We start from the raw sequence: 18,548 nt of genomic DNA on the forward strand, positions 1-18,548 counted from the left end.
TTATTCTCTCTCTCTCTCTCTCTCTCTCTCTCTTTCTTCATTTTTTCCTCTTTCTCCTGCTTCTCTTTCTTCTTTTCCTTTCTACTTAATCAGTCCTTTTCTCAACCCTCGCCTCTCTCTCCCCTCTTTGTTGTTTTTCTTGCCAACAATATTACTGTCGTTGTTATCATAATTATCAATGTTATTTTGTCTTAAGCACTATCACCATCATTATTGTTAATTTCTTAGTAATCTATATTATTTACATCTTCAATCACGAAAAATCACAAAAACATTAATCCTTTCGAAGAACTTCTCAGTCATGATCATAAGAATGGCGTTCAAGCCGATACAGTTGAAACAGAAAAAATCTTCTTATGCCTGAATAAAATAAAATAGACTGTTTTACTCCTTCGACATAATTATGTGAATAGATAATTCTCCTCTGGCTAAAGACATACGATATTATAAAGCCAAAAAGGTGTAATGACTGGTATCAGTTTGGAATGGTGAGAGACTTTAAATATGTTATTCAAGCTGGTAATAGACTGCCTTATCCACCCTCCGTTCCGCCATCTTACTTAGGGTTTTATCAGTTTATCTTGTTCAAGGGGATTATTATAAGGAGAAAATGGCAGCGAAATATTTTTGTTATATAAATATAAGGTATTTCGACTGAGCAGGGAGGCGAGTGAAAAATATAGAGAAAATAAAGTATAAAGAAAATAATCTGCTTCGACATTAATCGTGATAATAAAGAATATTTATACTGTTCAACAACACCCAGGGGCGTCATCTCAGTTAAGATTTATATCACTATCAACGAAACCACTAACATCGCCACAATGTAATTACCACCATGGAAACAACAACTACGGCATTCCAGATAACCACAAGAACAACTTTAATAACCACAAAAATCACCATGCAATAACCAAAGCAAACGTCATAGCAACAGTCACCACCATAACAACAAGTATAATACACACAATAACAACCACAGGAACACCAGCCACCACAACCAACACCACAAACATAATCACCACAACAACTATAACGACCATCCTCTTCATCATCGTCTTTATCACCATCGTCATAACAATCTTCATCATCGTCTTTATCACCATCATCATCATCATCACAATCACAACACCAAAAACTACAACAAACACCGCCACCACCACCACCTCCTCCTCCTCCTCCTCCTCCATCCTCTTTTCCCCTCACTCGTGTGCCTGCCGGGAGAGGGGAAAATTTTCGAGTTTGTCCACTTCTCGCCGAGGAGGCTTCTACCCGGACACCTCCTGGCACTGAGTGCCAACCTACATCCTGAGGCCATAAGCTGTAGTGCCAGACAGAAATTCTCGAACCACTGGCAACATTTCATCCACGTCTCTCATACATATACCTATCCTTCCTTTCTTCATTCACGCCTTCTCATCCACCAGATTCACTTGTAATCTCTTCATATAGTTCCTGGACTTCAACAGTGCAAATCTTTCTATGTAATAGAATTTAGAAGCTCCTGGAAGACTAAAACATCTTTCAACCACTTGGCACGGGACCCTACCATTAGATAAACAAGTTAATCTGGCATCAGCTGGGAAAGTAAAGTGCTTTACTTTGGAAAAAGTTTACTTTTTTTTCTGTGTGATAACAAGGTAACCATTCGCTTTCAAATCTAGCTGCACTTTGGACTACAGGGCCCCTTTACATCAAGGGCAACAAATTAGGAAATTTCCAGGAATTTATTATGTCAATATAGACATGAATATATAAACACTCATTACATATACATTTTCTTATATATATATATATATATATATATATATATATATATACATATATTGGAAAACAGCAAACACCAGATTCAATTGAAGGGTTTATTTGCCCGACGTTTCGATTCCCGTCCAGGAATCGTCTTCAGGGGGTATAACGGTTACAAGAATGTGAACTCCTTATGAATCGCTGAAATGGTAAACCTGGGAAAGGTTCACCCTTGCAGTCAATTGTACAACGCATCCAATACAAAAATAAAATAAAATAAAATAACATACAATAAAAATAATAATATACATTACATTGACTATTACAGTAAAATAAAAATTACAATTTTGAACATAAAACAAACAAAGAAAAAGTGACCATAGGTGACACATAGTAAACAACAACAGGACAAAGAGTAAATAGAAGTGCACCAAATGTCCGCACTGAAGAATCAGGAACAAACGACTAAATTAAAAACAAAAATGCACTACAAAAAGAAATAAAATGCAAGGCTGTGAACAAAAACAAAAGTAGCAAAAAAGACTCTAGCGTGACACAACGTGAATACTTCAGAACATACAATAAGGACCAAATGTCCGCAACGAAATGTTAAACGGCTAAATTACAGCCAAACAAGTAAAACCAAACAAAATACAAAGAGTAAATGGCAGTGTGACAAAAAACATCAAAACGAAACCCAAAAGTAAAGGCAGAACATAATTCAAAGACGTAAAAGAAAGAAGGTGGACCAAATGTCCGCCGAAGAAGGAAGTGGTGGACAAGCGGGAAAAGGGGGGGCTCAATAACAAATGACTACATTACAAGCAGACAAATAAAAGCAAAGAAGAATGAACGTAGAAAAAAGGGAAGCAAACTACAAATGTAAAGTCACGGGAAGGGTGGGGGGAGTCGAAGAGGTGCATTGGGAGATCGCTTACGAGAAAAGGAAGTCAGCCAAAAGCCAACTGGTGAACAAAAGACAGGTCGAAAAGAAGCAACGGAGAAAAGAAAACAGGACAGAGGAATTAGCCTGTGTTACTCCTCGTGCCTAGATAAATAGGGTTGAGGTCAATGCACCTGTTTATGCAGTTGCTCTTAGTTTCCCATGCTTCGAGGAAAAGTCTTTTCTTTTTATTATTTTCTTTATGTAGAGTTGTAGCTCCATCCCAATCAATCATGTGTTGGTGTTCTGTAGTGTGTTTGTACAGGGCCGATTTCGGATCTTCTCGTCTAACTGCACGTTGGTGTTCCTGTACTCTAGTGGACAGTTTCTTTTGTGTTTCTCCTACGTAAACCGTGTCACAGTCCGTGCAGCTTATTTGGTAAACTACACCGGCCTGTTGAGTAGGTTCTTCGGTGTCTTTTACTTTGGTGAGATTTCTGTGTAAGGTGTTGCGGGGTTTGTGTGCTACTTGTATTCCTTTGTCACGTAAGACTCTAGCAGTGACCTCTGAAGCTCCTTTGATGTAGGGGATAGTGACTCTAGGCGTGATATGTGGTCTCTGTTGTGGGGTCTCGGTGGGTCGTACTTTTGTCCATTTCCGTATGGTACTGCTGGAATAGCCGTTGTTCCGGAAGACCTGTAAAAGGTGTTTTCTTTCGGCCTTCTTGGATTCCACAGAAGAACAGACTTTATCAGCTCTGTTCCATAAAGTCCTGATGACACTCCTTTTGTGGCAATCTGGATGGTAGCTATCAAAGTCCAACAGTCTATCAGTGTGGGTGGGCTTTCTGTAGACACTTGTACCAAGGGTGTCACCTTCACGCTTGACGCAGACGTCCAGGAACGGCAGTTGGAAATCTTTCTCCAGTTCCATTGTGAATTGAATGGCCGGTTCAACACTGTTGATGTAACTGAAGAAAGGCTCCACGTCCTTGCCGTCCAAAATGGCGAACACATCATCAACGTATCTAGTCCACAGTTTTAGCGAAGTAGGTGCAGCACTTAGAAGTTGAGCTTCCAGTCTTTGCATCACTACTTCAGCCACCACAACTGAAATAGGCGATCCCATCGGTGTGCCCTTACGCTGGTGGTAGGTGTGATCCCTGAAGCGGAAATAAGTGGAGTCAAGGCACAGGGATATGAGTCTCATGAGTTCTGACACGGAAAGTTTCTGGTTATCCAAGAATCCCCGGTTGTCCTCCATGGCCGACTTCAGCGCACTTTTGGCCAAATCTCGTGGGATGGACGTAAACATGGACTGAACATCAAAGGAAACCAAGACATCCCCACTCCTTAAGTTAAGTCCTTTGATTCTTTCAATGAAGTCAGCTGAATTCTGAAGCATATGTGGTGAATCAGTCACTAGAGGTCTGAGAAGTTTAAGCCAAGTACGAAGCAAGATGTAATGTCGGAGAATTTCTAAAAGCTATATGGGTCGAAGGGGAATATTTTCTTTGTGGACTTTTGGTAACCCATAGAACTTAGGGATGCTAGAATCTCCTGGCCTCATTTTTCTTCCACTCGACATCATTTATGATCCGATTTTCTCTGAGTTCTTTCAGCTCTCGTTCAACTTTGGCCTGTAGCTTCTTTGTGGGGTCTTGAGGTACGATGGTGTAAGTCTGGGTATCTTGAAGTAACGCCAGAGCCTTCTGGTCATAGTCTTCCTTGTCCAAAACGACAGTTGACCTCCCTTTGTCGCTGGTTAAAACAACAATTGAGCGATCTCTGCGTAGTTCCGCTAAAGCTTTGGTTTCTTCAGTGGTCAGGGAACGACTTGTCTGTTTGGATTTCAGTGCTCCTACGATTTTAGTTCTGACGGCCTGTTTGTCCTCAGAAGTGCCTTCCATCAAGTTCACTCCTAACTCTGCAGCGGCCAGGAATTCAGCGTGGTTGACTTTGCCTTGAACATTAAAGGTAAGGCTCCTGGCCAGCACATTATTTTCTGCATCCGAAAGCTGTCTACTGGAGAGATTGGTCACCCACCTTGCAGGAGAAGGTGGTCTAATATCCAGCAACCGTTGGAACTTGGACTCAAGGGAACTCCGCTTGCTTGAGGACTTGGACTGACTGAGATTGGAGATCTTTTCAAGTATTGTGTCAAAATGGGTTGCCTGTAGTAAAGAGGCGCATTGGTTCTTGAAGGTGGTGATGTCTCTATTGAAGCGATGGATTCTACTGTGATGATGGTCTATGGCGCACTTCAGAAGTCGGCGACCACAGGCCTCTGCTTCTTCCTTGGCTTTTCTAGTGTTGACAGGAGGTCTAACTCTAGCGAAAGAGGGGAGGGTATTGCGATTACGGCACAATTGACAGAAACGTAGCTGCTCGCGGATGACGGATTTCTTGAATTCACAGTTCTCCCATTTCCTGACTGTGTTGAGCACTTCAACACTGTAATGTTGTTCAATGTAAGAGAAGATTTGGAATCTGGGATCCATATTGGAAAGCAGTAAACACCAGATTCAATTGAAGGGTTTATTTGCCCGACGTTTCGATTCCCGTCCAGGAATCGTCTTCAGGGGGTATAACGGTTACAAGAATGTGAACTCCTTATGAATCGCTGAAATTGTAAACCTGGGAAAGGTTCACCCTTGCCGTCAATTGTACAAACGCATCCAATACAAAAATAAAATAAAATAAAATAACATACAATAAAAATAATAAAATACATTTACACTGCCAATTACAGTAAAATAAAAATTTCAATTTTGAACATAAAACAAACAAAGAAAAAGTGACCATAGGTGACACATAGTAAAACAACAACAGGACAACGAGTAAATAGAAGTGCACCAATGTCCGCACTGAAGAATCAGGAACAAACGACTAAATTAAAAACAAAAATGCACTACAAAATACAAATAGAAATAAAATGCAAGGCTGTGAACAAAAACAAAACAAAAGTGGCAAAAAAGTGGCAAAAAGACTCTAGCGTGACACAACGTGAATACTTCAGAACATACAATAAGGACCAAATGTCAGGAACGAAATGTCAGGGGGGGGGTAAACGGCTAAATTACAGCCAAACAAGTAAAACCAAACAAATACAAAGAGTAAATGGCAGTGTGACAAAAAACATCAAAACGAAACCCAAAAGTAAAGGCAGAACATAATTCAAAGACGTAAAAGAAAGAAGGTGGACCAAATGTCCGCCGAAGTAGGAAGTGGTGGACAAGCGGAAAGGGGGGGCTCAAAACAAATGACTACAATACAAGCAGACAAATAAAAGCAAAGAAGAATGAACGTAGAAAAAAGGGAAGCAAACTACAAATGTAAAGTTACGGGAAGGGTGGGGGGAGTCGAAGAGGTGCATTGGGAGATCGCTTACGAGAAAGGAACTCAGTCAAAAGCCAACTGGTGAACAAAAGACAGGTCGAAAAGAAGCAACGGAGTAAAGGAAACAGGACAGAGGAATTAGCCTGTGTTACTCCTCGTGCCTAGATAAATAGGGTTGAGGTCAATGCACCTGTTTATGCAGTTGCTCTTAGTTTCCCATGCTTCGAGGAAAAGTCTTTTCTTTTTATTATTTTCTTTATGTAGAGTTGTAGCTCCATCCCAATCAATCATGTGTTGGTGTTCAGTAGTGTGTTTGTACAAGGCCGATTTCGGATCTTCTCGTCTAAACTGCACGTTGGTGTTCCTGTACTCTAGTGGACAGTTTCTTTTGTGTTTCTCCTTACGTAAACCGTGTCACAGTCCGTGCAGCTTATTTTGGTAAACTACACGGCCTGTTGAGTAGGTTCTTCGGTGTCTTTTACTTTGGTGAGATTTCTGTGTAAGGTGTTGCGGGGTTTGTGTGCTACTTGTATTCCTTTGTCACGTAAGACTCTAGCAGTGACCTCTGAAGCTCCTTTGATGTAGGGGATAGTGACTCTAGGCGTGATATGTGGTCTCTGTTGTGGGGTCTCGGTGGGTCGTACTTTTGTCCATTTCCGTATGGTACTGCTGGAATAGCCGTTGTTCGGAAGACCTGTAAAAGGAGTTTTCTTTCGGCCTTCTTGGATTCCACAGAAGAACAGACTTTATCAGCTCTGTTCCATAAAGTCCTGATGACACTCCTTTTGTGGCAATCTGGATGGTAGCTATCAAAGTCCAACAGTCTATCAGTGTGGGTGGGCTTTCTGTAGACACTTGTACCAAGGGTGTCACCTTCACGCTTGACGCAGACGTCCAGGAACGGCAGTTGGAAAACTTTCTCCAGTTCCATTGTGAATTGAATGGCCGGTTCAACACTGTTGATGTAACTGAAGAAAGGCTCCACGTCCTTGCCGTCCAAAATGGCGAACACATCATCAACGTATCTAGTCCACAGTTTTAGCGAAGTAGGTGCAGCACTTAGAAGTTGAGCTTCCAGTCTTTGCATCACTACTTCAGCCACCACAACTGAAATAGGCGATCCCATCGGTGTGCCCTTACGCTGGTGGTAGGTGTGATCCATGAAGAGGAAATAAGTGGAGTCAAGGCACAGGGATATGAGTCTCATGAGTTCTGACACGGAAAGTTTCTGGTTATCCAAGAATCCCCGGTTGTCCTCCATGGCCGACTTCAGCGCACTTTTGGCCAAATCTCGTGGGATGGACGTAAACATGGACTGAACATCAAAGGAAACCAAGACATCCCCACTCCTTAAGTTAAGTCCTTTGATTCTTTCAATGAAGTCAGCTGAATTCTGAAGCATATGTGGTGAATCAGTCACTAGAGGTCTGAGAAGTTTAGCCAAGTACGAAGCAAGATGGTATGTCGGAGAATTTCTAAAAGCTAACTATGGGTCGAAGGGGAATATTTTCTTTGTGGACTTTTGGTAACCCATAGAAATTAGGGATGGTAGAATCTCCTGGCCTTCTATATTTACTCGTTGTCCTGTTGTTGTTTAATCTGTTTCTCCTATGGTCACTTTTTCTTTGTTTGTTTTATGTTCAAAATTGTAATTTTTATTTTACTGTAATTGGCATTGTAATGTATTTTATTATTTTTATTGTATGTTATTTTATTTTATTTTATTTTTTGTATTGGATGCGTTGTACAATTGACTGCAAGGGTGAACCTTTCCCAGGTTTACCATTTCAGCGATTCATAAGGAGTTCACATTCTTGTAACCGTTATACCCCCTGAAGACGATTCCTGGACGGGAATCGAAACGTCGGGCAAATAAACCCTTCAATTGAATCTGGTGTTTGCTGTTTTCCAATATGGATCCCAGATTCCAAATCTTCTCTTACAATGTACATATATATATATATATATATATATATACATATATGCATATAAATAGTGTATACACATTATATATATACATATACATATGCATATACATATACTCGTGCAGACACATAGGTATACGTATACAAATTCATTTGTACATTTTGAAAAACAAGTTTACTTACAGTTATTGCATTTATTTATGTTAAAAGGGATGCCATTTTCTCATTTAACTGCTATGCCTCTGACCCAAGCAATGTGGCGAAGTCCCTTTAGCCACAAGCACCACAACCAGAAACACCACAACCACATCTACAACTACCACAACCACCACAATGTTGTGGCAAAGTTCAAGGATGTTGACCTTTCAACCATAATAAACGAAGAGGGGGAAAGGACAGTGAATGGGTTTTTGGTTGATGTAGAGTGGGTATTTGACTTGCCTTGGCCAACAAAGAATAAAAGGCCTTTAAGGACAGTGAATGGGTTTTTGGGTGATGTAGAGTGGGTATTTGACTTGCCTTGGCCAACAAAGAATAAAAGGCCTTTAAGGACAGTGAATGGGTTTTTGGGTGATGTAGAGTGGGTATTTGACTTGCCTTGGCCAACAGAGAATAAAAGGCCTTTAAGGACAGTGAATGGGTTTTTGGGTGATGTAGAGCGCGTATTTGACTTGCCTTGGCCAACAAAGAATAAAAGGCCTTTAAGGACAGTGAATGGGTTTTTGGATGACGTAGACTGGGTATTTGACTTGCCTTGGCCAACGAAGAATAAAAGACATTTTAGAAAATATTTGTAATATGGGATAAAAAATGTACCAGTCAAGGATATTTTTTTTTCAACAGAAGTAAATAAGAGAACCTATTTATTCATTTGAAATTGTTTTCTATCATATTTTTACAACTTTTTTGTTATCAGGAGGCCAGTGTCAGATGATTTACTCCCTCATCGTGTATCTTTATACCCTTTTTAATTCCATGCATAGTCCAGATAACACATTCAAGTACATTTATAAATACAATCATTTAAAGTAAATATCGATACAGCTGTGGTGTCATTTATTTTGATATTATCTTATTATTTTATCTTATTTTATTTTATTATTTTTTCTATATTTGCCATCTGTACACTGAAATACAAAGGTCGTGTAACTTTACTGGAATAAAATATATAAATTCAATTGCAAGATACTTCCTCACTGGTAATTTTTATGTGCACAAAAATTACTTTCATAGTACGAAACTAACACAGAGAAAATATACATGCTTCAGAACAGAGAAGAAATACCAAATTCGATATCAATCTAATTCTGCGCGTGTATTTCTTTGTCTAAATACAGAAAACAAATTAGCAAAGAAACCCAAGGAATTCACCAAAACTCACTGATAGGTCAGGCCCTGTTAGTTGCGGCATTTTTTTTTTCTTTTTTTTAAGGCCTATGTTTGGGTCACCTCCCCGTCTAGCCAGGACTGTCGGGAAGCAACGCAGGAAGCCCGCAGCGGGCCCCGAGAATCGAACTCACGACCACCTGATCATGAGTTTGTCACGGTATTCAAGGATTCTGATTTATACACCTTTCTTTTCAGGTAATAGGAATACCACATACTACCACCATCACCACAAAAATAACCACACACGGTTACAACCACAACCTCAACCACTGCAACTGACACCAGTCTACAACTACCGCAAATCCACAACCACCACCAACAACAACACCAACACTGCAACCACCACAATTATTTCCACCACTAACACCACAAACAACAACACTAAAACTATCATCACCACCACCACAACAATCACCACCACCAACACTAACACCATCATCAACACCACCACCAACAACAACACCAACACTACAACCACCACAATCATTACCCTCACTAACACCACAACCAACAACACTAACACTATCATCACCACCACCACAACAATCACCACCACCAACAACAACAACACTACAACCACCACAATCACTACCACCACTAACACCACAACCACCAACAACACTAACACCATCATCAATACCACCACCAATTCACAATCACCACCACCACCACCGCCGCTACCACTACTTCTCTCCCCAAGAGCTCTACTTCATCCGTGGTTTCAAGCACAGAGAGTGTTATGCCAACTTCGTCCCACACTCAGGTGAACTCAAACACAAGTTCGGCTCGTTTACATGGAAGCTTCTTCCTGCATTCCTTGCATATGCAACACGACGGGATGTCCCTGAATATGCAAGTGCTCATGCACCACGGGATGGTGTGGGGTTGGAAAAGTGAGAAAAGTTGAAATATGTAGCAATAGTTCACAGTTCGATTTTCTCACTAAGACTTCTCTCGCATAATATCATTATGTTCATCTATTTACCTATTTATTGATTTGTCTATCTTATATATATATATACATATATATATAATATATATACATTGTATTATATATATATATATATATATATATATATATATATTTTTATTTTTTTTTTTTTTTTTTTTTTTTTTTAGAATTTTGAATGTGTACTATCGGTCCACATTTCAATTTTCTCATTAAATTTTTCTTTTGCAATATTAAAGAGTAAATTGATTCTCTCATAACTAGATAATTTTTGTTTTTGTTTTTGAGAACTTGAAAAAAAACGTATTTACGATTCATAGAACCTTCCCCTCGCTAAGGAATTCTTCATGAACATGAAATTTATTTTCTCATCCTTCAAGAACGGATCTTTTCTCGAAGCTCTTCCGAGCCTGAGCTCTTCACAGTCTCATTTCTCACCTTTCTCACCATCCGCCTGGTAGGTCTATGTAGACCTGTCAGTCTGCGTCAGCCTCCTCCAGTCGGTGCACTCATCATGCAATCTCTCTTGTAGTACTTGTTGCAGTGAGGATCCTCTATTCTTTAATCGCTTCATTGGTGTTGTCACACCATCTTTTCCGTGGTCTTCCTGATGGTCGTCTACCCCTGGGACGCCAGTTCGGCCATCGCTTTGGTGTTCTATTATCTTCCATTCTCATGACATGTCTATTCCAACGTAGCTGTGCTCTTTCCACAAAGACTAAGATGCTGTTGATATATAGTTCCTTCCGGATGTCTTCGTTCCTCGTTCTATCTCATTCACAGTCTCATCTTAAACTCAAAATCATTTACTTAAACTCAAAACCATTCGTGAAGTTTCGAAAAATGGATGAAGAAGCTCCGCCATTAGGACTCGAACTCTTGTTCGTGTGACTGCTTACCACAAAGCAAGAACGCTACCATTGTACTATACTTGACCGTATAAAAGGAACAATCTGAATAAAGACTCGATGAAATTAAGATTACATACTGCACTATACTGAGCGCCGTCATGGAATGTTCTGGTCTAGTTCCAGATCGTTCCTTTTATACGGTCAAGTCTAGTACAATGGTAAAGTTCTTGCTTTATGGTAATCAGTCACACGAGCAAGAGTTTGATTCCAAGTGGTGGAGGTTCTTAATCAAAACAGGTCTCCATGATAAAAAGGTTAGATTTTTTGGCAAATCTATTATATACAAAGGATTACAAAGGCGGAGCATGCCGACAGGAGACCTTTTGATCCATATCTAGGTCGGATGCGAAAAAAAAATCATATTAATAATAAAACAATAAATAAAAACTATAATAATGTAAATAACAAATAAAATACATAAATAAATGCATAGGTATAGTTAAATAATAAACAAACAGATAAATAGTAAATAATAATAAATTGACATATTAATCTATCTTGCGTTAGATGATTTTATTCAGGTTAGAAAACCCCCCTCAACTAAAACTCTCTCAAACTAGAGTGAACTGACACTTCTGTGAGTTGTAATCTAGATGTTTAACTGTCGTCAGGTGATTTTATTTAGATAAGGGAAATTTCCTTCGCAGCAAATGGGCTTGGAAAAAAATGGATCACCATAGACAGATAATGAATGACGTCATCCCTCGAGTCTTAAAAAAAAAGATAATTTATAAAATAAATGAATAAATAAATAAAATAAAGATGTCCTTTCAGCGCCCGGCTGCCCGGAACTTTTGTCGATGGGACCTACTTTCTTCTTCCGGCGAGGGAAGACGCTTTTTCCGGAGGTGGGGCTTGGGGGGGTGGGGAGGTTTGAAGTTAGGGGGTACAACGCTTCTATCCCCCCCCCCCCCAACACACACACACAAACTCACTCCATGCCGCTGGTGTAGAAGGAAAGGGAATAGCAGAATGTCTCCCCCCGCCCTCAAAAAAATCACAGAGTTCGTCCAGTTCACAATGTTTACGATTCGTTCTTTAAGAAATTTTTCTGTCAACACAGAGACACCTTCGAGCTGAATAAAATCGTATGAGCTTGATAAAGAACGTTTATAAGGTAAGCCCCTCGGCTTCAAGGGTCAGTAGGAAGAGCTTCAAACCTACCAATCGAGACTATTCTTCAGCTGATAAAAAGTCATCTCGAAATAGACAAAACAAAGTCTCTTAGATATGTTATCGGATATAAGAACGTAGTCGCTGGAACTTGAGTACTTGCAACAGGCTAGTATGGACAGTGAAACCAGAGAGGCGTCTATATTTTGTTTTTTGGAAGAAAAAAAAATCTTCTGCGCATGCGCCTCAAATGATGTGACGAAGAGTGCGGAGTTGATAATGGTGTTGATGGTGATGATAGTGATAGTGGTGATGGTGATGGCGATGGTGGCGGTTATGGTGGTGATGGTGATGATCGTAGTAATGGTGGTGGCAGTGGATTGCGTACAATAATAGTAGGGAAAGGAGAACGAAAATGAGGTAGGGAAAGAGGAAGAGGAGGAGGAGGAGGAGGAAGAGGAGGGGGAGGAGGAGGAAGAGGAGGAGGAATATATGAAAATGACGAGTAGAAGTCGGAGGAAGAGGACGAGTAGGAGGAAAAGGAGGAAAAGATGAAATGGAGGGGTAACAGGAGGAGGAACAGGAGGAGGAACAGGAGGAAAACGAGAAGGAAGAGTAGGAAGAGGAGGAGGAACATGAAGATGAGGAGAAGTAGAAGTCGAAGGAGGAGGACGAGTACGATGAAGAAGAGGAGGAAGAAGAGGAACAGGAGGAGGAGGAGGAAAAAGAGGAGGAAGAGGAGGAAGAGGGGGAGGAAGAGGAAAAGGAGGAGGGAAATGAATAGGATGAGGACGAGGAGGATAAAGAGGAGGAGGAGTAGGAGGACGAGGAAGAGGAGGGTGAGGAGGAGGAGGGCGAATAGGTGGAGGGCGAGGAGGTGGAGGGCGAGGAGGTGGAGGGCGAGGAGGTGGAGGGCGAGGAGGTGGAGGGCGAGGAGGTGGAGGGCGAGGAGGTGAAAGGCAAGGAGAAGGTGAAAGGCAAGGAGGAGGAGGAGGAGGACGAGGAGGATGAGGAGAAAGATGAAGCAAGGAGAAGGACGGGGAAAGGAGGAGGAGGACAAGGAAAGGAGGAGGGGGAAGAGGAGGAGGGGGAAGAGGAGGAGGGGGAAGAGGAGGAGGAGGGGAAGAGGAGGAGGAGGGGAAGAGGAGGAGGAGGGGAAGAGGAGGAGGAGGGGGAAGAGGAGGAGGAGGGGGAAGAGGAGGAGGAGGGGGAAGAGGAGGAGGAGGGGAGAAAGAGGAGGGGGAGAAAGAGGAGGGGGAGAAAGAGGAGGAGGAGGAGGAGGAGGAGGAGGAGGAGGAGGAGGAGGAGGGGGAGAAAGAGGAGGGGTGGAGGAGAATAGGAGGAGGGCTGAAGGAGATTTAGAATTTAACCGTCCTCTGCTCCTGTGCTTCTTCCTCCCCCTTTCCTCTCTCTTCTTCCTCCTCCCCTCCTCTTCTTACTTCTTTTCCTCATGCTTTTCCTTTTCCTACTCCTTCACGCTATCAATTCCGTCTTGACTTCCCACCCATAATTCTATCGTTTCTACTCTCCTTCTCTTCATGCTTGTTACGTTAATCAATTCTCTTATCTAGCCCATATACCAAAGCCAGAATCTATTCCTCTTTCATATCTCTTTTCTTTCCTACATTCTTTCGCCACCCGTTTCCTATCCTACATTTCCACTTTCCTCCCTGCTCCCATATCTCCTTCTCCTTCTTTCTTCTCCTTTTCATTTTCTCCATTTTTCTTTCATTCCTCTCCCTTCGTTCGTCCCCATCCCCCCCCTTTTTTTAATTACACACTCTTCTATGCATCCACAGTCTTCATCTATCATTACCCTGTACATTGCATCGCGATTATCTTCCCTTCTGGGTAAGCTTCATTTGTATACTTTTGCCTTATTACTATATTGCCTTCTCCCCTACCCGTCTTGCTCCGCCCCCAGTCCCCTCCCCCTCCTCCTCCTCTTCCTCTTCTTCGTTTTACTCCTCTCCTCCTTCATCCTTCTCCTGGTCTTACTCTTCCACACCATGAGAGTTCTTGTTTAATGTTTAATTTTTCTACCTTCTCTTTCTTCTCGTCTCTAAGAAGTGGAGAATTCTCTCTCTCTCTCTCTCTTAGTATGTATGTATATACCCTTGTACATACATGCCCATATATATATATATATATATATATATATATATATATATATATATATATATATATATATATATATATAACTACAAAGTAATGTCGTAACACATTCGTAAATATATATATATATATATATATATAAATATATATATATATATATATATATATATATATATATATATATATATATATATATATATATATGCTACTTAGTCCTTATACCAATCTTGATCTGAACATCTGAACCCATAGCTCCATGTTAGATTGTACTGCATTGCTGCAGAAATGAGCTGCTCTCACTTCCCATCTTTTCCTTTCCATTCCTTTCCTTTCTCTCCCCTTCTCCTCTCTTCATTTCCTTCCTGCCCCTCCCTTTACTCTCTCTTCAATTCCTTCTACTTCCTCCTCACCAACAAGGTTTCCTCCCCCTTTTCAGGCCGGACGTTCGAAACTGCCACAGCAGATGTTGAGCAATAGTGGGAATTATGGCCGCGGATGCAATAAATTAATGTCTGTCTCGGCAGATCTGTATTCAGGCATACGTGAGTGAGGAGAAAAAGTCCGTCAGGATGGATGGGCAGGAGGGAACGTCTGGAATGGACATAAGTACAACAAGGGAAGAGCGGAGTTGAAGAGGGAGAGGGGAGATAAGTAGGTCAAACAAGACAAGAGACACGGAGGAAAGAGCAAAAAAGCGAGAGTATGAGAGAGAAAGAGGAGGAAATAGAAAAAGGTAAGTAGGGGGATTAACAGAAGAAAGGAAGAGACAAAAGAGGTGGAAACAAAGGAGATACGAGTGACAGAAAGAAAAATAAAACAAAGGAGTAAGAGAAAGAATGAGAAAAGAGGATGGTGAAGGAGAAGGTTACAGGGAGGGTACTGAGAGTGGGCGCTCAAAGATGAGAAAAGTGGAGAATGAAAAGTCATTGAAGAATGGGAGGAGAATGAAGTAAAAGAAGCAGAGACGGAAGAAAAACAAGATAAAATAAAACAAAACAGAGAGAAAGAAAAGGAAGCAAGAAGGCTAGAGAAAAAGACAGAAGTGGGGAGAAGGGAGAGGGCAGGAAACCAAAATAAGGAGATCAGAAATAAAAGAATAAGATGGAAAGAAGAAGAGGAGAAACACGGGGGGAGAGGGATAACGATGAGGACTAGTGTTGGGAAAGGAAGGAACGGGGAAGTGGCAATAATTTTACAGCGGAAGGGAAGAGGACGGAGAGCAGTTGAAAATGCATTTCAAAAATAGAATAGGGGACGAAGAAGAAGAAAAAAAATTGCCTATTTCTGGTCCCTCGGGGCACATGGGAACTCGTACATGTCTCCATTCACTCAACACAAATTGACCAAACAGACCCAGAGTGTGCAAAAACACAGAACGGAACATTTACGAGCGAGGTTTTATTGTAGCCACCTCGCTTCCGCAGAGGGGCGGAGAGCATGGAGATGAATAGAATAGCCTGGAAGCGGAGCCAGAAAAAGGAGTAAAGCCCCAACCCGGTATGGTAGAGGTTGAATTAAATAAAGCCTCAGTCACACCAAACTCACGACCTGTTTCCGACCACCTTCTACCGAAAATCAAGCGATCGGTCGGCGAGACAAAATCTAGGCAAGGAATTAAAAATGAAAAAAGTTAATGTGGTTCATAAGATGAAAATCTATGTACTGGGGACTTTTCAGTATGTGTTGTAATATATCTACCTATCTATCTATCGATGCATTTATTTATCAATCTTATTGCCGACTACCAGCGACTTCCAAAGGCTACCTGCAACTGGCCGGCGACCACCTGGTCGCCGGTGGTCGGAAACAGGTCGTAATCTTGGTATGACTGGGCCCTAAACTATATACCATTCTGGCGGTGGACAAAATAAGGGGAAAAATACCTTTCGGTATGAACAAGTTTAAAAAAGAGTTCCCGTCTCCTTCCCATTCTCAGCCTCATTTTGTAAGTGATTAAGTATAAAAGATACATGCCTAGGTACTTTGCAAAATCATGGCAAGGTAGGAACACGTACTCGTAGCATTAACTTTTTCTTCGTGTACAGTCACGATAAAAAGTTTTGGCTCATTCTACAGCTTTCACAACGCCAATATAATTATTTTTTTGTCAGGAACGTGATGTATTTTTCTATGTAGTATTTAGCTTACAGTTATTTTTTGATAAATAAAAAGAAAGTTATAAGATAAATAATTTGACTTTTGTATCATGAAAAAAACTCTGGGTGGATCAAAACTTTCACACGTGACTGTACACATGCACACACACGAAACAATTATATTAATGAATGTAGATATGCATCCAATACTGCCATAATGAAAGAGAGAAAGAGAGAGAGAGAGAGAGAGAGAGAGAGAGAGAGAGAGAGAGAGAGAGAGAGAGAGAGAGAGAGAGAGAGAGAGAGAGAGAGAGAGAGAGAGAGAGAGAGAGAGAGAGAGAGAGAGAGAGAGAGAGAGAGAGAGAGAGAGAGAGAGAGAGAGAGAGAGAGAGAGAGAGAGAGAGAGAGAGAGAGAGAGAGTTCTTATATGAACACTTCCTTGACGTCTTTCAATTTTAACAATCATCCGAATGTCATATTATTTTATTCAGCTAATGGAAAAGACGCTCAGAAAGGAAATGAACAAAACCTAACACGACTCTACCACGATTAAACTTTAAGCCACGTTTTCTAAATTCATAATTTTTTCAAGCTGCCTTTAGGTGAACTTATTCGGATTAGGAAAAAAAAAAAAAACTCTTCAAGAAAGGGGTTAACATAATCTCCATCGACGTTTACCAGAGCCACACCCTTGATGCATCGCATTAACCAAAAACAGCTCTCGTTGTATTTACATTAACACCATTTCACTAAAAAAGATGTATAACAAAAATACTTCACACATGCACTAACTACTTGATAATGAAGCAGTACTCGTATAATGGCGATATATTAAAAGTCAAGTTTAGGCGTGCTTAAGGTAAAAGTACTCTTAAGGTCGAGCGGTTCCCACGCCTGAGAGCACATATCATCAAAGGATCCTGAGCCATTGTCAGCGATCGCTGCTTATCCAGTTCCGATATCGGTGGCCTCACTCCTCCAAACGGTGTCCTTTGTCAAGTAGGGCGAGGGCCCACAAAAGGGTTCTCTTCCCTTTGGATCTAAAACACGATGGGGTGTTTTATATAACAAGAAAAACTTCCACTTTGAGTGGTCCTTTAGCTAATCTATTTATCTATCTATCTATCTATCTATATATATATATATATATATATATATATATATATATATATATATATATATTTGTGACAGTTGCATGCAGGATTCGAACCCGCTGTACTCGGCAACTGTCACAAAAATTATCGGTTTGATGTCGCTGCTATTAGCGAATTACTCTCATATATATATATATATATATATATATATATATATATATATATATATATATATATATATATATATATTCCATTTGAGTGGTCCTTGCATGCAATCTATTTATTTGATGTCGCTGCTATTATCTACTCATATATATATATATATATATATATATATATATATATATATATATATATATATATATATATATATATCTGTATATATACATATGCACACGTACATAAGCACGGAGACACACGAAGACACACGTACACACACGAAGACACACGTACACACACGAACACACACACACACACACACACACACACACACACACACACACACACACACACGTATATACGAACAAAATCTATCAGTATGTAGCTCTATAGGTAACATAATCTATGGACACGTTTGCTTGGAAGGCAAACAAACAATTGCAGTGACAAGCACATTATACATAAACACTGTTTAAACTGACCGCAACAATATAACCAAATCCAAAAGGGGAAACTTCTCGTAGGCGAGTTACAAGCAAATCAAAATACCTTTCGGTCCTTAACGTGTACCCTTCCCCCTCAAGTGAATAAGATGTCCTAGGGTCTTCTGTACCCAAGTACAAAAGTATTCCACCAAATTGAACAAGTTCATTATTCTTAGCTTGAGGGTTCTTCATTAAGAAGAACAAAGCGGGTATGGTAGATTAGTTTTGAGAACTTCCTTACTTGATGGGCATTTGACTTTTAACTTGCTATCTTATTCTTCTCCGTGGTACCCCTTCCATACTGAGTGGCATTCTTCGTCTCCTGTGACTGTCTACAAGCTACT

General features: G+C 40.6%; 1 protein-coding gene across 1 annotated transcript; it reads right to left on the reverse strand.

The window, feature by feature from the left end:
• Positions 1 to 4,179: 4,179 nt before the first annotated feature.
• LOC143027580 (uncharacterized) lies at positions 4,180 to 17,171 on the reverse strand. Its single transcript, XM_076188908.1, has 3 exons — positions 17,145 to 17,171; positions 7,159 to 7,361; positions 4,180 to 5,083 (listed from the first exon to the last, which is right to left on the reverse strand). The coding sequence occupies exons 1-3, from the start codon at positions 17,169 to 17,171 to the stop codon at positions 4,180 to 4,182; spliced, it is 1,134 nt and encodes a 377-aa protein (XP_076045023.1).
• Positions 17,172 to 18,548: the final 1,377 nt, after the last annotated feature.

The sequence above is a fragment of the Oratosquilla oratoria genome, chromosome 1, assembly GCF_046742065.1.
Source record: "Oratosquilla oratoria isolate Oo_2021 chromosome 1, ASM4674206v1, whole genome shotgun sequence".
Taxonomy (NCBI): domain Eukaryota; kingdom Metazoa; phylum Arthropoda; class Malacostraca; order Stomatopoda; family Squillidae; genus Oratosquilla; species Oratosquilla oratoria.

Bases quoted from the DNA above. Each gene is read 5' to 3' on its own strand.
- LOC143027580 (XM_076188908.1), bottom strand. From the start codon at position 17,171: ATGCGATGCATCAAGGGTGTGGCTCTG. The intron at 7,362-17,144 runs GTAAACGTCGAT...CATATGCTTCAG, and splicing joins GCATCAAGGGTGTGGCTCTG to AATTCAGCTGACTTCATTGA. The intron at 5,084-7,158 runs GTGCCTTGACTC...ACAACATTACAG, and splicing joins CTCATGAGACTCATATCCCT to TGTTGAAGTGCTCAACACAG.